At 46.4% G+C, this 22,971-nt stretch overlaps 1 protein-coding gene across 1 annotated transcript in view; it reads right to left on the reverse strand.

The window, feature by feature from the left end:
- Window positions 1-22,430, reverse strand: part of FAM174B (family with sequence similarity 174 member B) — a 39,022-nt gene extending 16,592 nt beyond the window's left edge. The window contains exon 1 of the mRNA XM_005560555.5: window positions 22,004-22,430. Coding sequence (XP_005560612.2) covers window positions 22,004-22,341 — 338 coding nt within the window. The 5' untranslated portion in view covers window positions 22,342-22,430. The remainder of the gene's footprint in view (window positions 1-22,003) is intronic.
- Between the last annotated feature and the right edge of the window lie 541 nt (window positions 22,431-22,971).

Consider the following 22,971-nt stretch of genomic DNA (forward strand, 5'->3'; position numbering starts at 1 on the left):
ATCTAGAACACTGTGGCCCATGATGCTTTAATGCCAGCCTCTGCAGCCAAGCAACCCCAGAAAATAAAAAATCCCAAGATTATATACCAAAGGCGTGATGCCTAATGCTTCTATGACAACTTGAGTGGGCCACAGGGTGCCCAGACGTTTGGTCACACTGTCTGCGAGGATGGCCCTAGATGAGATTAACAGTGGAATCAACGGGCTCTGAGTACAGCAGATGGCCCTCCCTAATGTGCGTGGGCCCCATCCACGCAGTTGAAGGCTTGAATAGAATAAAAAAACAGAGCCTTCCCTCAGGGAGTAGGAGAACTCCTCCTGTCTAACTGCCTTCCAACTCGGACATCAGTTTTTTCCTGCCTTGGGACACAAACTGAAACATCGGCTCTTTGTGACTCTGCAGCTTGTCTGCATTTAGGCTGGACCTTATACCACCAGCCCTCCTGGGTCTCCAGCTTACAGATGGCAGATCTTGGGACTGTCAGCCTCCATAATCGCATCAGTTGATTCCTTACAATAAGCCTCTCTCTCTCTCTCTCTCTCTCTCTCTCTCTCTCTCTCTCCCCACCTCCCTCCTCTCTCTCTCTCTAGCTATCTCTCCACACATACACACACACACACGCATACACACACACACCCTATTGATTCTGTTTCCCTGAAGAATCCAAATACAAAAGGCTGTTAGCAAGAGTCCTCATGTATGCTTCAAATGCCAGTTTTGACATAATGAGCTGAAGAAATTACATTTCAAACAAACAACCCTCTGAAACACAACTCTCTTTACAAAAGAAGAGCAATTTCTGCTGTTTCCACTGCTGGGTGTGTTAATAGGGGTAAAACTGAGACTTCTGAGAAGTTTAAAGACATTGAGACACATTCCCAGCTGAGGTGCACCGGCTGTGTTGACAAGGGTCTCTGTGGATGGTGGGCAGGAAACCTCACAGCGTATAAATGGAGTTGGGGGTACAGGGACAGGGCAGTGGGAGTGGGGGTGCGGGGAAATCTTCACACCTTTTTTTTTTTTTTTTTTTTTTTGAGACAGAGTCTCACTCTGTAGCACAGGCTGGAGTGCAGTGGCACAATCTTGGCTAACTGCAACCTCCACCTCCGAGGTTCAAGCAATTCTCCCTGCCTCAGCCTCTGGAGCAGCTGGGATTACAGGCACCTGACACCATGCCCAGCTGATTTTGGGATTTTTAGTAGAGATGGGATTTCGCCATGTAGGCCAAACTGGTCTTAAACTCCTGACCTCAGGTGATCTGCTGCCTCGGCCTCCCAAAGTGCTGGGATTACAGGCATGAGCCACCATGCCCAGCACATTTCTCAAATTAAAAGAACTCTTCCTTTACTAACTGTGCACCAGTGAGAAGCCGGGAAATTTAGGAACAGAGCCAATCAGCATTTTCCACATACCTTGAGATCCACAAGCCTGTCTGAACAGTGGGCTCACAGAACAGTGCAGTTCTGCCTCAGAGAGAGAGAATGTGAGAAAATGGGAAAATAAAGTGCATTCGAAGCCTAAAAAACCTAATCAAGTCTGGCTCTTCTTCTCGAAGTGTAGATTCTTTAACATGTCTTTTTAAATAATAGTCCATAAGGCTGGACACAGTGGCTCACGCCTGTAGTCCCTGCTACTTGGGAGGCTGAGGCAGGAAATCACTTGAACCCAGTAGACGGAGGTTGCAGCAAGCCGAGATCTCACCACCACACTCCAGCCTGGGTGACAGAGTGAGAGCCTGATTCAAAATAATAATAATAGTCCCTAAAAGTTGAATTTTTCCTGGGTGCCAGCTAAGCAATTTAAATTTGTGATCAAATGCAAAACATCTAAAGCACCCTGCAAGGCACGTGCTGCTGGTATCCCTGTCTTACAACTGAGGAGACTGAGGCTCAGGGAAGCCGACTTACCCATAGCCATGTAGCTAATTAGTGGCAGAGCCAGGGTTTGAAGCAGGCAGTCCAATGACCAGAAGACTTGCAGTGGGGCCTCCTTCCCACATGGGTGAGTGAAAGTGCCACACAACTACCCATGGTCTGAAATGTGCCGCGGAGATAGGCTGCATGGGGCTTGAGAGTACAGACTATGGAAGCAACTCAGGAAAATCACAGGGCATAGTGAGCACATATGACCCTTTAGAGGGCCAGGGGGTGCTCCAGCTCAGACCTCCCCAACAGGTCGCCTTAAGCCATCCCTGGCATGCCCTGCTCTGTCACTCCCACTCACTCCCATACAAGAGCCCCACTCCACGTGACACCAGACTTCGCGGCCACTTGACTTCAGCACTAAAAAACTCTTTGCCCTCCCTCATCACACTTTCCGGAACATGTCACTTTGCGCAGCTCACATTTTCATATTCCACACTGATCTGGACACACTTCTAATAAACCCTTTCTAAACTGTGACTCCCGGCCGGGCGCGGTGGCTCAAGCCTGTAATCCCAGCACTTTGGGAGGCCGAGACGGGCGGATCACGAGGTCAGGAGATCGAGACCATCCTGGCTAACACGGTGAAACCCCGTCTCTACTACAAAATACAAAAAAAAAAAAAACTAGCCGGGCGAGGTGGTGGGCGCCTGTAGTCCCAGCTACTCGGGAGGCTGAGGCAGGAGAATGGCGTGAACCCGGGAGGCGGAGCTTGCAGTGAGCTGAGATCCGGCCACTGCACTCCAGCCTGGGCGACAGAGCGAGACTCCGTCTCAAAAAAAAAAAAAAAAAAAAGACTAAACTGTGACTCCCGCAGGAGGTGTGCTGGTTTGCAGCCAGCCCACAACCACTTCCTCCCTCCTTTTGGCATCTATATCCTCTGTGCCCTGGGTGAAGCCCCCTCCCACATGGGCCTGGCCACACTGCCAGTTCCAGGAGTGGACGTGAGCCTGGAGCCTGAGCCAATCCAGGTATTGCCATCCCCAGGCCATGGCAATGGCAGGGGAGCAGGGCAGTGGGGAGGGGAAGGCACGACCAACCCGAGCCAATGACCCTCTGCTGTGAAGGCTGGAACAGGGGAGGTGGGTGCCCCTCCCAATAGCCTTGAGGCCCAGATGACATAAGCCACCATGCCACCATCTAGAAACAGAAAATAAAGGCTATATGGTGGAGGGCAGATTGGAAAGAGAGAGACCAAGTCCTAAATTGACTACTAAGCCAGCTCTCCTTAAAAACTACAAACTCTCTTTTTCACCAAAGCCAGCTGGGGCCGGGTTTTCTGTCACACATAACCTAGCAAACCTTAACTGCCTCGAGGTCTCAGGGAAGGCACTGCACGAAGGGAAACCACCACTGTAATCACAATACCTTCTTGGGGCTTTTTCCATATTTTAATAGTTAGCCTTCCACATGTAAGTATAATTTTCCTATATCCTCAAGTCTGTTTAAACCCCAGGTCTCTGCCCCTTATAGAAACAATGAACTATATACACAGAAGCAGAGTGATTTTTTTGCTTAGGGCTACCTATGAGCAGGCTTTCAATGAGGACAAACATCCGGTGACTGCGCCTCCCAGAACTGCCATGAGCCTGAGGCGAAGGCAGAGACTACATGGCTGTGATGAAGCTGAAGTCCCCTGGGTCCCTTTGCGGGCAGTGGGCCAGCCATGGGAACAGGACCCTCATCTTACCCAGAGACACACGCAGCTCAAGGACAAAGCGCCTGGTTCTAGAAAGAGCCCAGGTTTGCAATCAGACTTGGGTTTGCAGCCTGGTGCCCCCACGTCCAGAGCCTGTCCCCTCAGCTATGTACTGGGTGGTGTTGGGGGCCAGTGAGACAGCAGCCTACGAGGGCAGCCCAGCGAGCACCCCCCATCGAAAAAGGAACTTTGGGAAATAAAGAAGTGAAAAGACACTGCTGGCCCATCGTCCACAGCAGGAATCTTTCTTTTCTGAGATAGGCTATTATTAACCAGGAGGCGTCAACCTGGTTGAGACGTAAAGTGGTCGTTTTATTAATAAATAAATGTCCATACTGTCTTCATAGGAACAGGCAAGGCCAGATAATTTCTAGAAGAGATAAAGCACTGTTCCATCCAAACCAAAACTCATTTCTAACGAGAGAGGAGAGGTTCCAAATTACTTTAGTCTGAAATATAATCCTGAAGCCAGAGGGTTTGTTTACTCAACGGACTGTTCACCAGCTGCTCAGAAACAGGTTTCGTGTGAGTGCTCAGACATCCCACTTATGCAAACAAGGAGGCCGAGGGAGGACACCAGCCCCCAGCAGGCCACAGGGGGGAGGCCTTCCTTCCTCGCCCTTCCCCACAAAGAAAACAAAACAGGACTAAACCCTTTAGACTCAATTCAGTTTTGAGTGTGACAGTCAGAGCCACCGACTCTAAGTGCAGAGACTGAGGTTCAGCACTCAGCCCTGCAATTCCCTTGCTGGTGTGCTTCTGAGCAAGCCTCTCATCATGAACCCAAATTTCTTCATCCATTTCTACTTCCTAGCAGGTGTGGTCCAGATTCTGATGACAGAGCCTCTAACACCTCTCGTTCTACTTACTCCAAGGGGCCACAGGCTTTCTCACTTCTCCTGAGGCCATTCCAGGACATCCCAACCAGGCTGGGTTTTCTCCTTCTTCTGAATCCTGCAGCCCCTCTTCATAGGCACATCCCTGCCACTGGGCACCATCTACACATGACCTCCAGGCACGCGGGCCCCTCCTGCATCATCCACAGCACTGTGGATGTACCAGCAGGCACTGTGAGACGGCAACCCTGAGTGCCAGGTAATGCACATGTGATCTCATCACAGCCTCCAGCCAGTGAGGCAAGGAGGGCTCCCGTTATCAAAGCAAGGAAACCAAGGCCAGAAGGCACTGAGTGACCTGCCCCAGGAAGCAAGCAGGGCTCAAATCCAGGTCCATCACACTCCACAACATGAGCCCTTCACACTCCAGCAAGAGGATAGGAACTCACCTCAGACCTCTGGATGTGCCCCAACCCTACGACTCAGCACTCAACAGACACTTCTCAGGACCCAGAGGTGCCCCTGCAAGTTCTTTTGGTTGCCAGCCAGCTCCTGTGATGACCAAAAGCAACCAAAACAAGCTTGTGTCAACAGAAGGAGGGCACGCTGTGCCTCTGACTAGGAAGTTTCAGTCTCATGAAGATTTCAAGCCATCTAAATTAATCTGCAAGCTTAGTGAAATGCAGTAAGATACCAACCAATTTCCACTGAGGATCTATATGAGCTGATTCCAAAATTCATGAGGATGGGAGAAGCAGCAAGAATGGAATAGCCAGGAAAATTCTGTAAAGGAGTTAGATAGTAAAACATGCTGTAAAACTATAATAACTGAACACGGGGTGATATGGTTTGAAACTGTGTCCCCAACCAAATCTCATGTTGAACTGTAATCCCCAGTGCTGGAGGTGGGGCCTGGTGGAAGGTGACTGGATCATGGGGGTGGGCCTTCATTAATGGTTTAGCACCATTCTCTTCCTTTTGTTCTTATGATAGTGAGTGAGTGCCTGAGAGATCTGGTGGTTTAAAAGTGGGTGATACCTCCCACCTTGCTCTTTGTCTTGCTCCTGCTCCCACCATGTGAGTGTCTACTCCCCCTTTGCCTTCCACCATGATTGGAAGCTTCCTGAGGCCTCCCCAGAAGCAGAAGCTGCCATGCTTCCTGTACAGCATGCAGAACCATTAGACAATTAAAACTCTTTTCTTTATAAATTACCCAGTCTCAGGTATTTCTTTATAGAAGTGCAAGAACAGATTAATACACAGTGGCTTCCCACATTAACAATCAGATGCTATAGCAGAATAGGAAGTCCAGAAATACACCCAAATACACACTGGAATCTAGTATAGGATAAAGATGGCATTTCAAATGAGTGAGAAAAAGGTAACTCATTAAATATTTTGTTGATAACCACCTATATCTCATGCTTTATATCAGAATAAATTAGATGGATCAGACTTAAATGTAGAAAATAACACCATAAAAGTACTAGAAGAAAATATAGGAGAACTCCAAAATCCGTTTTTTAAAAAGGATGATAAATGTAAACACATAAAAATGTCTTATAGTCAAGGCAAATAGGCCGGGAGCAGTGGCTCACACTAGTAATCCCTGCACTTTGGGAGGCCGAGGTGGGCAGATCACCTGAGGTCAGGAGTTCGAGACCAGCCCAGCTAATATGGTGAAACCCCATCTCTACTAAAAATACAAAAATTAGCCAGGCATGGTGGTGGGCGCCTGTAATCCCAGCTACTTCGGAGGCTGAGGCAAGAAAATTGCTTGAGCACAGGAGGCAGAGGTTGCAGTGAGTGGAGATTGCGCCACTGCTCACCAGCCTGGGTGACAGAGTGAGACTCCATCTCAAACAAACAAACAAAAAAAAAGTCAAAGTAAATGATATACTGGGAGAACTATTTCCAACTCATTACAAATTTTGGTTTTTGGTTTTTGGTTTTTGGTTTTTGGTGGGGTTTTTTTTGTTTTTTTTTTTTAAGACAGAGTCTCACTCTGTTACCCAGGCAGGAGAACAGTGGCACAATTTTGGCTCACTGTAACCTCTGCCTCCAAGGTTAAAGTGATTCTCCTGCTTCAGCCTCCCAAGTAGCTGGGATTACAGGCACGCACCATCACACTCAGCTAAGTTTTGTATTTTTAGTAGAGATGGGGTTTCACCATGTTGGCCAGGCTGATTTTGACTCCAGACCTCAAGTGATCCACCCACCTCAGCCTCCCAAAGCGCTGGGATTACAGGCATGAGCCACGGCACCTAGCTAACTCATTATAAATGTTTTAAAATTTAATCTCCTTAATATATATATAGTCCCTGCAAACCAATAACAAAGATCAATAATCTAATTGAAAAATTGGTAAAGAACATAACACAGGCAGTTCACACACACACAGACACACACACACAAACCCAAATGGCTCTGCATTCTTAACTATGAAAAAATGTCCAATCTCACTTTCAATAAGAGAAATGTAATTTTGATCTTCACACAGATTCAGTTTTTCACCTATTAATTTAGCAAAAATAGAACTGTCTGAAAACACACTGTTGGCAAGGATGTAGAGAAACACTCTCTCATTACCTGTTTGTGGACATGTAAATTGTTACAACACATACAGAGAGCAGTGTGACAATATCCATCAGTTACAAAAGGTATAGCCCTTAACCAGTAATTCCATTTCTAGGAATTTGTCCTATGTGGCGGAAAGTCAGGGACGCTGAACAGAGGGACGGCTGAAGCCATGGCAGAAGAACATAAATTGTGAAGATTTCATGGACATTTATTAGTTCCCCAAATTAATACTTTTATAATTTCTTACGCCTATCTTTACTGCAATCTCTGAACATAAATTGTGAAGATTTCATGGACACTTATCACTTCCCCAATCAATACCCTTGTGATTTCCTATGCCTGTCTTTACTTTAATGTCTTAATCCCATCATCTTCGTAAGCTGAGGAGGATGTATGTCGCCTCAGGACCCTGTGATGATTGCGTTAACTACACAAATTGTTTGTAGAGCATGTGTGTTTGAACAATATGAAATCTGGGCACCTTGAAAAAAGAACAGGATAACAGCAATGTTCAGGGAACAAGGGAGATAACCTTAAACTCTAACTGCCGGTGAGCCGGGTAGCACAGAGCCATAGTTCTCTTCTTTCAAAAGCAAATAGGAGAAATATCGCTGAATTCTTTTTCTCAGCAAGCGACATCCCTGAGAAACAGAATGCGTCCCTGAGGGGAGGCCTCTGAAATGGCCACTTTAGGGGGTGGCTGTCTTTTATGGTCGAAGCCAAAGGGATGAAATAAGCCCCAGTCTCCTATAGCACTCCCAGGCTTATTAGGATGAGGAAATTCCCGCCTAATAAATTTTGGTCAGACTGGTTGTCTGCTCTCAAACCCTGTCTCCTGATAAGATGTAATCAAAGACAATGCGTGCCCAAAACTTTATCAGCAATTTTAATTTTGCCCCGTCCTGTGATCCTGTGATCTCACCCTGCCTCCATTTGCTTTGTGATGTTTTATTACCTTGCAAAGCATGTGATCTCTGTGACCCACATCCTATTCATACACTCCCTCCCCTTTTGAAAATCGCTAATGAAAATGTGCTGGTTTTATGGCTCAGGGAGCATCACGGAACCTGCTGACTTGTGATGTCTCCCCCGGACACCCAGCTTTAAAATCTCTCTTTTGTACTCTTTCCCTTTATTTCTCAGACCAGCTAATGCTTAGGGAAATAGAAAAGAACCCACGTTGAATATCGGGGGTGGGGTTTCCCCCGATAGTCCTACAGGTATGTTTCCACATGTGTGAAATGACACCTACATGTCCATTAACAGGAGATTGATTAAACAAATTATGTTACATCCATTTAATGAACACTAGAGATTGATTAAACAAATTATGTTACATCCATATAATGAACACTAGAGACTGATTAAACAAATTATGTTACATCCATATAATGAACACTAAGCACCTAGATAAACGAATGAAGAGTTTTTTATAGCCTAACAAGGAATAACCATCCAGACACACAAGATATTTTTATAAAGCAAGATGACAAGCATAGTGTATGTATAAGAGATAGAAAAGATATCCACATGCAAAAGAATAAAGTTGGACCCCTATAAATCATGTAAAAAAATTCACTCACACCATATACAAAAATTACCTCAAAATGGAGCTTCCATATAAGTATGTAAGACTTATATGTAAGAGCCAAATTTATAGGAAAAAATAGCATAAACCTTTGTGACACTGGATTAGACAATGGCTTATTAAATATGACACCAGAAGCAAAACCAACAAAAGAAAAACTACATAAATTGGACTCATCAAAATTTAAAACTTTTGTGCTCCAAAAGATATAATCAAGAAAGTGAAAAGACACCCCCACAGAATGGGAGGAATCACTTGCAAACTATACATCTGATCAAAGTATTTGTATGTAGAATATATAAAGAACTCTTACCCATCAATAATAAAAAGACAAATAATCCAAAGTAAAATGGGCAAAAGACCTGAATTGACAGTTCTTGAAAGAAGATTTACAAGTGCACAATACACAAATGCAAACAAGGTCAACATCACTAGCCGTCAGTGTATTGCAAATTAAACCCACAACAAGATGCCACTTCACACCCCCTAGGATGGCTATAAGCAAAAAGACAGACAATAACAAATGTTGGTGAGGATATAAGAAATCATAACCCTCATACACTTCTAGTGAGATGTAAACTAGTACAGCAATTTGGAAAACCATTTGGCAGTTTGTCAAAAGGTTAAACATGGAGTTATCACATGACCCAGAAATTCCACTCCTAGGTATATTCCCAAGAGCCATCAAAATATATATATGTCCACACAAAAACTCATACACTTGTTCAGAGCAGCATTATTCATAATAGCCCCAAAAAGGAAACAACTTAAATATCTGATATGGTTTGGCTGTGTCCCCACCCAAAGCTCATCTTGAATTATAGTTCCCATAATCCCCATGTGTTGTGAGAGGGACCTTGTGGGAGGTGATTAGATTATGGGGGTAGGCCGGGCGCGGTGGCTCAAGCCTGTAATCCCAGCACTTTGGGAGGCCGAGGCGGGTGGATCACGAGGTCAGGAGATCGAGACTATCCTGGCTAACATGGTGAAACCCCGTCTCTACTAAAAAAAAAATACAAAAAACTAGCCGGGTGAGTTGGCGGGCGCCTGTAGTCTCAGCTACTTGGGAGACTGAGGCAGGAGAATGGCGTAAACCTGGGAGGCAGAGCTTGCAGTGAGCCAGATCACGCCACTGCACTCCAGTCTGGGCAACAGCGCGAGACTCCGTCTCAAAAAAAAAAAAAAAAAAAAAGATTATGGGGGTAGTTCCCCCATGCTGTTCCCATGATAGTGAGTTCGCATGAGATTTGATGGTTTTATAAGGGGATTTTCCCCACTCTGCTCTGCACTTCTCTCTCCTGCCACCATGAGAGGACATGTTTGCTTCCCCTTCTGCCATGATTATAAGTTTCCTGAGGCCTCCCCTACCATGCAGAACTGTGAGGCAATCAAACCTCTTTCCTTCTTAAATTACCCAGTCTCAGGAAGTTCTTTATAGCAGCCCCTGAGAACAGGCTAGTACAATATCTATCCATTGATGGATGGGTAAATAAAAGATGGTATACCCATTTGATGGAACACTATACGGCAATAAAAGAAATGATACATGCTACACATAGATGAACCCTGAAAACATTATACTAAATAAAACAAGCTATTCACAAAAGACTACACATTGTATGGCCCCATGTATATGAGAGACCAGAATAGGGAAATCTATACACATAAAGAAAATTCAGAGACGCATAGGGATTAACTACTATGGATTCATGGTTTCAGTATGGAGTGATGAATGTATTCTAAAATTGATTTCAGTGATAGATGCATAACTTTGTAAATATACTAAAAACCACTGAGTTGGACACTTTTTTTTTTTTTAGAGAGATAGGGTCTGGCCATGTTGACGAGGTTGGTCCAAACTCCTGGCATCAAGCAATCCTCCCATCTTGGCCCCCAAAGTGCTAGGATTACAGGCATGAGCCACCATGCCTGGCTGGGTTGGACACTTTAAATGAGTGAATATGGTATATAAGTTATATCTCACTAAAGTCATTATAAGAAATAGGGAAGGAATGTGTGTGTGTGTGTGTGTGTGTGTGTGTGTGTGTGTGTGTGTGTGTGTATATATATATTACATTCACTTGCTTCTACATTTATAAAATCTCCCTGGAAAGATTTGACAAGAAATTGACAACATAAAGTGAAGAAAATTGTGTGGCTAAAGAGTAGAATGCTTTTTGTTATATCCTCTTTTGTTCTTTGTGAATTTCGAACCATGTGAACATATGACCTATTTTAAAACCAAGTAAATAAATAAAATTCAATATAAATGATTAAAATAAATTTGAAATGGACTAAGTCTATGTCAGCTGCCCCTCTGGCAGGCGACCCTTTCCCCAGAGCCCACCCATGGCCACCTCCGTGTGGCTTTACCCAGCTCTACTGGTGACTACAGAACCCAAACTCAGTGACTCAAACCTTTCCTCCACCTTGGCTGTTTCCACTGAAGTAGTTCTGTAGCCCAAGGACCAGCGTTCTGCCAAAACTATATTACTTGTCAACAAACAGCAAATGTGAACTCTGACATTTGGAAAAAGCAATCAAGAAAATGAAAATGGATCGTGGGAGAGGAAGATTGAAGCACACAGGTGCTGCCAGTGTAGACAGGAGGACTAGCAGGCGACCCTGAGCCAGGTGGTCCCTCTGATTCTCTGAGGACACAGACCTGCCTCGCTTTTACCCTCTGAGCTCTACACTGCACCTCCTCCTCAGGACACAAGAAGTAACAGGCTCTACACTGCACCTCCTCCTCAGGACACAAGAAGTAACAGAGCTTCCCTTAGAAAACCAGCTACACTTGAAGAAATGAAGAACATGACTCAGAACCCACTCTTCAGCCCTAGCCTCTGCCCCACCCTCTAAGGAAGCAGGTGTTGGAGGCCCCTGGACAATCAACAGGCTAGCCAGGGTCTTGCCACCATGGCCTGCCACCAAGACACATTCCCAATAACCAGCCTACCTCCCTTTCTGCCCTGGGCACAGCCCTCTGAGCTCCACCCGACACCTTCCACCTAGAGCATTTTTGACATGCCACTGAGAGGCAAACACCAGTGTGATAGAAATCTCATCTTATTCCACTGCAGGTGGGCCACTTCAGACAAACAATAAGTCACACGAGGCAGAAGTATTTTCCTATAGTGCAGCAAGAGCCTCCAGAACTCCAGCAGCCAAGCTCCAACACAATCCAGCTCCGGCAGATCCCTCCCCAACACAGAGACTGGGGAGACCTTGGATGCACCCTCGACTCACCCCTGTCCTGGGGCACCCCCTCCCACCACACTGTAGCCCCTCTGTTCCAGCACCCAGCACCCAGTCACCCAGTCAAGCACCATGGCTCAACATACCAGGTCAATAACTCAAATGCCCGAAGGCCTTGTACACAAAAGAAACCAGAGCAGCAGGATTGCCAAGACCTAAACGAGGGAACAAACAACAGTGACAAGTGGTGGACAATGCTCTGTCTTCGAGTCAAAAAGGCACAAATAGCGGCACCCTGCCCAGCCTAGGTAGAGTGGCAGCCACCCAGTTCCTGTCCGGCTGCCCCTGGAACAGAGGTCTTGCACTTCCATGTATCCCCTTCTGTCAAAAGAAGCAGGAAATCTAGATTTTTATATAAAGGCTCCTAACTTATAAGTGTTCTCAACTATCTTAGTTTTTAAAACACCGTGCAGACCAAAAAACAAAACAAATGTCTGTGGGCCAGATTTTTCGGCCCCAGGCCATCAGTTTGCCATCTCTGACTTGGTTCCCTGACCATGGTTCATTAGGTCCTATGTGCCAAGCATGAGTGATATTTAGTAATTTGGCTCAAAATCATGAGTCCAGAGAGATGTAATGATATGCACGTTCCACCAAATCCTTCCTTATCTCTGTTCACCAACAGTTCAACCATGACTAAGGAGTGTTGACCATTATTTATATAACCTAGCTGCTTCCTCTCCCTCCTGGGCACCATCCCATTGGGGTTAGTTAACCAAGTGTTAGCACTGTTGATTGACCCCAGGATGGGCATGCAGTGCACTGCACAGACTATGCCCCTGGGGGCTTATGCTTCATAGAGGATCATCCAGCATGGTCCAGACAAACCTGAAGAGCTCAATGACAAGTCTTCAGGTTTTCTTCATTACAGTAAAGTGTTTACCCTCCATCTGCTCCCCACCTTGTTTCTCTTTCCCTCTCTCAGTCCCTGAGGGACAGATCCAATGCTTACTCTTCCAAGACAAAAGCAGTACACATTAAATCCGGCAACAGCAAATGCCCCAAGACCTGTTCCTCCAGCTCTCGGGTGTGTTTGCAAAGGGTTGGTTCTGCTTTGTTTTTATATAAGGTGCCAGGGGAGGGAAGTGAGGTTTAAAGCAGAGAAGGTAGCCTCTAGGGGCAGCTCCATGGAGTCAAGGACAGTGGCAAGATGACTCAGAGGGGCCCTTGGTGGACCCAGGGGACCTGAGCACCACCTGGAAACTCTGAGGTCACAGTGCTTTGGGACACAAGTCATAAGGGGCCCTTTCAGTACCACTTATCCCTGCAGCCTGGGTAGGGGAGGCATGGGAATGTCAGTCCTCACCACCCACTCCTTCTAGGCAGATGCTCCCAATGCCCCCTCCACCCAGCCCCAAGGCCCAGCTACATGACTGGAGTTTTCATGAGTAAGTTTCACCTATGAGTCCTCTTCTTCCTCACCAAACCTACACCCTTCCCTTTCTGGCCACGTCCTTCACAATGCCCTCCTTCTCTGGGCCCTTCACGACAGTCTAACACGTTCCTCTTTCTCCTCTTCATCCACTCAGGCCTCCAGTCCTCCCAAGTGGTCCTTCCAGCACCTTCCACAGGTCTCCCCAGCCATCCTGCACCCCCTACACCAGCCACGTAACTATTCATGCATTCTTGGTAAATCCCTGGTACAATCTAATCTGGACCAACATTTCTACAGAAGCCCTGTGATTACTTCACTCCTGTGTTCAAATCCTCCATTTGCTCCTCTCACCCACTACAAATCCCCAAATCCTCCAGCTAGAATTGACTTCCAAAATCCAGCTGCGATGGGAAGGGTGAGCCAGACTCCTCCCCTTCCCCAGCTGCTCATCCTCAGGCAAGACACTTCACCACTTGAGCCTTGGTTTTCTCATCTGTGAAATGGGGATGATAAACCAAAATTAAAATTCTAAGCCCCTCGACCACATGAATGAACCCGTCCTCTCAGGAAGGCTATTGATGGCAATTTGGAATCTCGGCAGTGCCAAAGCTAACCTGAAAAACTAATTCAGGCCATGCTGGGAAGGGTAGGGGGCTGGACATACCTGATTCTACCCTCCTCCCCTTTGGAATTATTGATAGACCCTTTAAGTCTGACAAGAAACATTTACAATCTATTTTCTCCAAAACCTGCTACCTGGAGGCTTCACCTGCATAATAAAACCTTGGTCTCCACAACCACTTATCTTAACCCAGACATTTCTAAGTCTTTAGACAATAACTTAACTCTTTCAACCAATTGCCAATCAGAAAATCTTTGAATCCACCTATGGCTTGGAAGCCATCCCCACTTCCAGTTGTCCTGCCTTTTCTGGACCAAACCAATGTACATCTTACATATATTTGATGTCTCATGTCTCCCTAATATGTATAAAACTAAGCTGTACCCCAACCACCTTGGGCACATGTTCTCAGGATCTCCTGAGGGCTGAGTCATGGGCCAGTGGCCACTCATATTTGGCTCAGAATAAATCTCTTTAAATATTTTACAGAGCTTGACTCTTTTTGTTGACAGGACTGACAGTACACCACTCATAGGCACGAGGAAAACATATAAAATGCTTATTACAGAGTCCATTACACAGTAAGGCTTAATAAATATTAGTTGTCATTATTGTCATCATCATCACATATTTCCAAGTGATCATTTTTCACAAACCCTACCCTCGGCAAAGCTTGCTTCACCCATCTGGTCCTGGAAGAACCTCTTCTTCCTCCCATCCTGCCAAGTCCTAATAGTCCTCCTCCGCCACCATGCCTTCCCAGACTATTCTGGTCCCTAACCAAAGCCACTGTACCCATCCTTTCTCAGTTTATCTAGCACTGCTTTTAATACATGGCTCCCCTGTGGGACTGGATGGCTCCTTATCTGCCAAGTAGAATCATTCAAGGCATAAGTCAAAAATAAAATTCTAAGCCCCCCAGCCAGTTGAACAGACCTGGCTGTTCAAACCTGAAAAACTAAATTCCAGGCCTAGACAAGAAAGAAGGTCAGACATGCTGTATTATACCCCTCCCTTTTGGAGTTTAGGCACAAATGACCAGCATCAATAATGAAATAGAGATCATAAGACTGGCAAAACAAGGCTCTTTGTGGCAATAAGATAGCAAATTCCAACCTGATTCTGTATAGCATCACATGACAAATAGCAGGCCCCGAAGGAAATGAAATTTTACCCAAAAATATCTGTGACATAGTTTGAAATGGCCCTGCAAAGCCATCTTTTATGGGGAAATTTTTGCATCTGTAGAGAATCTTCATTAATGCAGCTAGGCCTTTGGTGGATCTAGGAGAGATTAACTAAAAGTCTGACACCTTTTACGGTCTGAAAAGAGACATTTACCATCTATTCTCTCTGAAGCCTGCTACCTGGAGGCTTCATCTACATAACAAGAACCTTGGTCTCCACAACCCCTCTTATCTGAACTCAAGCATTTCTTTCTATTGCCTTCAAGTCTTTAGACAAAGCTTAACTCTTTCAACCAACTGTCAATCAAAACCTCTTTGACTCTGCCTATGGCCTATAGGGTTATAGGCCCCACTTCAAGATGCCCTACCTTTCTGGGCTGAACCAAAGTAAACCATCCATATATTGATTCATGTCTTTGCCTGTAACTTCTATCTCCCTAAAATGTATAAAGCCAGGCTGAAACCTGACCACCTCAGGCCCATGTTCTCAGGACCTCTTGATATTGTTCCCCAAGCCAATATGGTCACTCATATAGAGTTTGGGGTTTTTGTCAACAAAGGGCATTATCCTATCCCCTAGATTGAGCTGGATGGTCCTTGACCTCTGATGTGTCCCATGGCACCCCTATGTTCACAGTGGGTGCTAACTAAACACCCTGGGAAGAACACTGTCTACTCAGCCATGTTTTCTCCTAGGTGCTGGGTTCAGTGTTGGGGAGACCTGGCTGGACAGGGCCAAACTCAGCCTACCACATCTTGGAGGCCCAGAAAGGGCCAAGCTGAGCATCCAAGCCCCTAGACTTAAGTCCAGAAACAGATGCACCTGCCTGATAATTGTGGTCATATGGCTGCATCCTCATTTATGGACAGAAGCAAGACCAAAAGGTTGGGTGTAAATTACATCTGTTTTCAGAATCGTATTTTTCAATACAACAGGACACTTGGCTGCTTAAAGGAGAGCCAGAGACTTAGTTGACACACTCTCATTCTAAACATCCAATAGCCCTTGGAAGCATGTACTCTAATTAATGATGAGAAACAGCACCCAGAAAGGTTCAATAAACTGACCGTATCAGACAACCAGCAGGCCTTGAAGCTGAGATTCTCGGCATATCTCAACCCTGGCACCCTTGAAATTCGGGGCTGGATAATTCTTTGGGTGGGGGTGGAGGTGCTGTTCTGTGTACTGTAGTATGTTTAGCAGCATCTTGGCCTCTACCCACTAGATGCCAGTAGTAAATTCTCCCTATCCCTACAGCCGCTCCCCACCCTGACAACCAAAAATGTCTCCAGATATGACAAAATAACACCAGAGGGCAAAATCCTCCCCAGTTAAGAACCATTTGAGCGATCTTGTTCTCTCCCTATACCATGATGTTTTGGAGAATTGAATCTAGGGCTTGCTCTCTACTCTCTTATTTAAAGAATCTGGATTTTGGCTGTATCCAATTTGTTTAACACTTCTTCACTGTGGCATATAATATCAAACATGAAAGAAGATGAACATTTGTCACTTCTATAGTTTTTTCCCTTCAATTCAAAGCCTCGGGCAAGCAATGAGAAATGACTGACTGATGCTAAACAAGTCCCACATCCTTTCTCAAACCTGAAAATGGGGCTGGATCTTCTAACCATGGCTCCACCCAAAATTCCAATTTATTAAAATAACATTGATATACTATTAAATAATAAGCAATGACAAAAAAAATTTAATGGTAACTTTCCCTAAATGCTAAAAGTATTAAGCTTTTATATTTTCTTTTAAATAACTGTTCTTATTACAAATGTAAATACACACACAATAAAAAATTTAGGAAATACAAGGTAAGTAGGACAGTTCTCGTCCTTTTCAAAGACCAGGCTTAGTAAAATTAACTAAGCATCTGTGGTTCCAATGTCTTCAGGGCATGGCAGTGTGCACCTTTTCCACTGACAGCTGGGCAATGTCAGACCGTTTAGAATTCAACCTCCCAATCCCTCGGGAAGCACCAAAAGAACCCTCCTTTCAGATAAGAGGATTTTACAGAGATTTTGAAATAAGAAGTGGCTGGGCATGCAGCCAACAGAGATCTGGGAGAAGTGGAGCCTGCATTGTGGAGATGGGAGACTCTCCAAGACTGGGAAAGGATCCCCAGGATGAAAGGAACATTGTGGTTTCAAGGTGGCAGGGTTTTCCTGACTTGCCCCCACTCTGCTCATGAGACACCAGAGCGTAAAGTCAGATTCCTTCCAGAACTCAGACAATAAAGTGTTCTGAGTGAATGTAGGGGCCAAAGGGTACTGATACCAGCAGTCCTTGGCTTATGTGTGTTGTCCTGAATCCATGTAACATCACCAGATGTTTCCCAATATCAAAAAATTAGGAGAAACACAGCTTTTTACTTCCTAGAGACAGCCTCTTTGCTGATTCCCTTTCAGCTCCCATAAACCTGCCAAGTAGCAGACCCAGGGGGTCCACCACACCGGGTGCCTACAGGACTGCTCTCACACATGTGAAGGTACCCGGCAGAGGGCACTCAGTCTCCAACCAGCTTTCCCTCCTTCCGATTTTGTCTCCTGTGTAAAAACGGTTTGCCTTAATGATGAAATACATTTAAAAAGGTGGACATGATTCTATAGATGGGGAAATCAGATTGATTAAGGAGAACATTTGGAAGAGACAGAGGCTCAACTTTGGTAGAAAATGAAGAAATATAAAACAAAACAATTAATACCAAATTATACCCATCAGATTGGAAAGCATTAGAAAGTCAGACAATACTAAGTGTTGGATATGATGTGAGAATCTGAGAACCCTCAGGCTCTGCAGATGGAAACCTACACTGGTGCCTACTCAAGGAAATCAAGAATGAGCACCCCCCAGGATCCAGAAGCCCCACTCCCAGGTATACACCCCAGATGCTCTCATACTGGTCCTCAGAAAGACACATCCAAGAATGCAGCCAGGAGGTGAGTATACACACAGGGGTATGCAGCATACACACATCATAACTACATGCTTCTGGATTGTAAAAGAATTCAAACTATGCAGAAACATATCACGAATAATAAAAAAATTATAGTCATCCACAATCACAGAGATTTATTTGCACATTCATCTATACATGTTTATAATTTATTTAAATGAGCTGATACATGTCACTTTGTGACCTGTTTCACACTCAAAAATATATAGCAAGTATTATCTCAATGTCATCATTTTTAACAGCTGCATAGTATTCTGCCATAAAGATTACCATAATTTGCTTAACCAATGTCCCATTGTTGGATACTTAGATTATTTAAACTTTTTCACTGTCAAACAGAACTTCTCTGAATATCATTGCAGTGCATCTTGGCTTTCTCTTCTAATCATTAACATTAGAAGCAAAGAATATATAGTGCGGTGGAAAATGTACATCCTTTAAGAATGGAATCGCTTGATTGAAAGTATACATCTTTTTCATTAAAATACATATTCTTTGCTTCTAATTTCCTTGGATCCAAATTTTTTCTGTTGTCTGGTAAGGTGACTCTTTCAGAGAAAACAGACAAATAGGCTAGGACTGCCATTTTATAAGCAATCATACTTACTACACTCCCTTTTATCTACACTGTACAAATTCCTACCTTGCAGGTATCCAGCATCAATCATGCAGCTAGTCTGGCACATTTTGAGAGACATCAGCAATGTAAAATCCTTGAGAGCTCAACATTCTTTTGCTAAAAATATCTTTATTAAATGCCAGCTTGTGCCTGGAACCACACTAGGTATTAGGGAAACACAGAAGATTAATGCCTAGTCCTGCTCAGAAGAAGTTCAGCGACACTTGACTCTGAAGAGATGGAATTCAAAAATCGAATGTGCTTTGGAAGCACAGAGGCGCCCTAGCTGCGGAGGCTTCTCAGAGGAGGCAATGGCAATGATGTCAAACAGCACCGAACTGACCATACAGTCTTAGTGACAGAGGGGACTCCAGGCAGAGGGTTAGAGTGGGACAAGATGCTCAGGCCACGCAATGCCTCCGGAGAACCCCCGGAAGTCCAGCAAAGCAGGAGGCGCACTGAGCAGAGCCGGGATGGGGGCTCAAGAGGGAAGCGGCACCCCGGTCTAAAGAGTCAGCCTTGCCCACACATTAAGGAGTTTGTATGCAGGGAGAATTGGCAGGGAGGGGTGGAAGAAGGATGAGACAGGCATTCCTGCAGACGAGGGAGGATGGACTGGAGAGGGACAAGGTTGGAGGCAGGAACCCCAGCTGAAGAGATATTATTGCAATTCAGGAGCGACAAGGTAGAAACAGTGGCAGGTGGAGAAGCTCCACCAGGGAAGTTGGTGTGGGCAGAGGTGAGACAGTCTCTAGGAGACTCAGGTGGTGGAATTTCCAGGATCGGTGCCTGCATGCTAAGGAGTTGCAGAGGGAGAAAGGAAGGAGGGCCCCCAGCTAGCCCAGCAGGCATTTGGTGAACTGACTAACCAAGGTTACAGGCGAGCTTGGGACAAGGGAAAGGCCACAGTACAGACCGAATAGCACAGATGAGGTGCTGGCCCTGCCTTGGCTACACAGACTTGCAGAGTGTTCTAGAATCTAGCAATGACTTATTCCACTTCCTGGGATACAACTTTCTCATCTGCAAAGAAACATATGGGGACTGTGCACCATCAGGGCCCTTCCAAGCTGTAAAATGTTACAAAGTCCCGTCTAGATCAGAATCTGGGGTGGCAGCTGTCCACCTGAAAATTCACCCTAACAAGATTGCCTTCCTGGGAAGAGACATAGATCATGTCCATAACCAGCTTCTCCTATGAAGTCGTAAACTTCTTTCAACACTCCACACCCAAGCCACTAAAGATCCATCTCTTCCAGGCCAGAGTGCTGGCTTACCCACTCCAACATGAGGTTCGCACCCCTCACATCTGGGTGCATGCTGCCTTCTTTTCTCCCCTACTCCTGAGTAATAAACAGCAGACTAGCAAAATAGTTCAAATACCTTCTAAAAAAGAAATACACAGACTTGTGGACTCCATGGCCTATTTTGAGCTAAATGTTTCAAACCTCCAGACTCAGAGCTGCTCTAGGCATTAACCTTCACTCCAACTGAACAATCAGGAAGTACGTAAATGAGAATGGCACCTCTGCTGGATGGCAGGCCCTCATCAGGCATGGAGACACGAAGATGGACTGGACTTGCCAACCTCCAGGGCTCTCTGCTGAGTGCAGAAGCCAGCATGGCACGGTTGGACTGAAGGATGCACAGATTAGGGATGAGGAGGTCAGAAAATAGTGACCTCATTCAAATGTCCAGGAAAAATATACAGAGGAAGGAGGATGGGAGCTGGGCCTTGGTGGCTGCACGCACTTGTAGAATATAGTTAGGCTAGAAACGGGAAACCACAAAGCATAAGGAGCAAGTGACAAGGGACTAGGCTGAGAAGCGCTGGTTGATGTCTGCATTGTGGACTGGGGACAGCTTGCAAGGGCCCCGAATGCCACACCCAGGTATTGTCATACCTAGGTAGGGCCACAGGGAGCTGCTAGAGTTTGTAAACAGAGGATTGAGGCCAGGGGGTAGAGTGGGAAGAAGACAGGAGTATTTCAACCCAGAGTACATCAAGGAGACCAGCAGAGTGAGGAACGATGTGGCCTGAGACAAGGCAGGGAATGGTGGGGTGAGCGTGGGACCGTACTTCCCCTTTCTCCATTTTCTCAGACCACTGGCATCTAATTCTACATAGAAGGAAACACCTGGACCCAAAGTCACACACAACTGACAGCAAAGCTCAATACATAGATGGCTCCCAACTCTGCCTTTTCCTGGTCTGGTTTCTGCTCCTGCACTGAAAATGCTTCCCAGGAGAGCAAGCCCTGAAGCCCAACTTCCACAGCTGATCAAACACCAAAGCACAGTGTGTAGGCTTGGAAGCAGAGGGAGGCAGCACTGAACAGCTGACACACACACCCAGAATTCCAGGCGGGCGGGCCTCAGTAATAGGACAGGTTTGGTTCATTTCCTGCAAAAACAGGATTTCCCAGGCATTAAAGGAAATGTCCTTGCATTCCTCTTACCCCTGTCCCCCAGGATGGACAGGGATCAAGGACCTGGGACATCCTTCCTAATTTGCCAGACACTTTATCCCTGAACGTGAGCAACCTACAAAAGGCTCTCCAAGATCCCTCGTGCCCCTGTGAATGTTCATCTAATGCAACTTAGGCAGGAGCCTAGGAAAGTCGTCTGCGTACCCCACTAACAGAAAGTAAGGGAGGCCACCAAGGATCACCAAGAATCCTGAAGCCCAGCTCCAACCCCTGGTGCAAAACACCCCTCCAGTGTAATCCTGCAGGCAATTCTCCCACCCCCCATGCTAGAAACTGCTTCTTTCAGTAGCAAAAAAAAAAAAAAGAAGAAGAAGAAGAAAAGAAGAAGAAGGAGAAGGAGAAGGAAGAAAGAAGAAAGAAAAAAGAGAAAGAAAAAGTAGGCGCGGCGTGAGGGAGCTGCAGATGGTAGAAAGGAGAAGGAGTAGCGAGATTAAAGTTACACAGGTCCGGGTTCATATCCTACCTCCACCACTGAGTTTACTTAGATAAGCCATTTTGCCTCTGAAAATGTTTTCCTCATCTGTGAAATGATTATAAAAATAAATTATGGAAAAAGCTGTCGGAATTCGGAGCACTCTTGTTAGTGTTCAGCATTAGCAGAAAGTCAACAAATGGAACCAAATATTTATTTTATATATATAGTTAAAGAGAGGAAAGAAAATTCCTAAAACGTGTACCAGGAAAATCCAGACGAGCCCACCCCGGCCCCCCACCCACCCTCCCGGGCAGGGCAGGAGGCACACGTCTGGCTGGGGCGCACCAGGGCACCTGTGCGTGCAGGTGGGGCGGGCGCGCGGCGACAGCAGGTTGGCAATGCCGCCCTGTCGACCGGCGGGGGAAGGAAGAGGGCGGGAGGCCCACCTGAAGACGCGCAGCAGCAGGCAGGCGATGAGGAGGGTGGTGAAGGCGAACGCCACGATCACGGCCGCCTTGAGGGTGGGTAGGTCGCGGAGAAGGGTGGAAATGCGGGTCACCAAGGCGTCGCCGCTGCTGTTGGAGCTGCCGCTGCCGCCCGCCGCCCCAAACCCAATCCGTGTAGTGTTCCCGGGCCCCGGGCCGGGAGGTGGCCGCGACTCGCGCTCGGGTTCGGGCCGCGGCGCGGAGATGGACTCGGCTCTGTTGGCGCGAGCGGCAGGAGCTGCCAGGAGCGCGAGCAGCAGCAGCGGCAGGAGCTGAGCGGGCGGCGGCACCGCGCGCATAGTGCGGTGGGTCGGCGCAGGATCAGGCAGGGCGCGCGCGGCTGAGCCCCAGGATCCGCACCAGCACGGAGGCCTGCACCGGGGGATCCTGCAGCGGAGGCGGCTGCGCGGTGCTTGGCAGGAAGCTGCGGCGCCCGGAAGAGCCCGCGCCACCGCCGCCGCCACCACCAACACGTTGCAAGGAGTCATTCGACGGGCCGCGGCCCCACGTGGGCGGGGCAGGCCGCCCGGCCTGGGTCCCAGCTGCGCTCCGCCCGCCCGCGACCCCAATTCCTTGGGACCTGAGACCCCGTGGTGAAGCAGCAACTGCCACGATGACGCTCGTGCTGGCCCTGTGCTGCACGTTTCACGTGTTTTATTTATTTCATTTAATTCTACAACCCCCTTTGAAGACAGGTATTCTGTTATCCACATTTGATAGTCGACTTAGTACCCAAAGAGCCAGCTCACAGCAACCCCGATTGTATCAGACTAAGAATCAAAGACTATGGGACCTAGAAGTAGACTCCCATTTTGCAGATCAAAAACTGAAGCCGACAGTAAAGTGGTTGCCTGATGTCCTATGTGACGCATAATTTCAGTATCTCTCCTAATTTCCCTCTTTCTCAAAAGGAGTTTCTTATTTCCTGC

The sequence above is a fragment of the Macaca fascicularis genome, chromosome 7 (genome assembly GCF_037993035.2).
Source record: "Macaca fascicularis isolate 582-1 chromosome 7, T2T-MFA8v1.1".
In the NCBI taxonomy this organism is placed as follows: domain Eukaryota; kingdom Metazoa; phylum Chordata; class Mammalia; order Primates; family Cercopithecidae; genus Macaca; species Macaca fascicularis.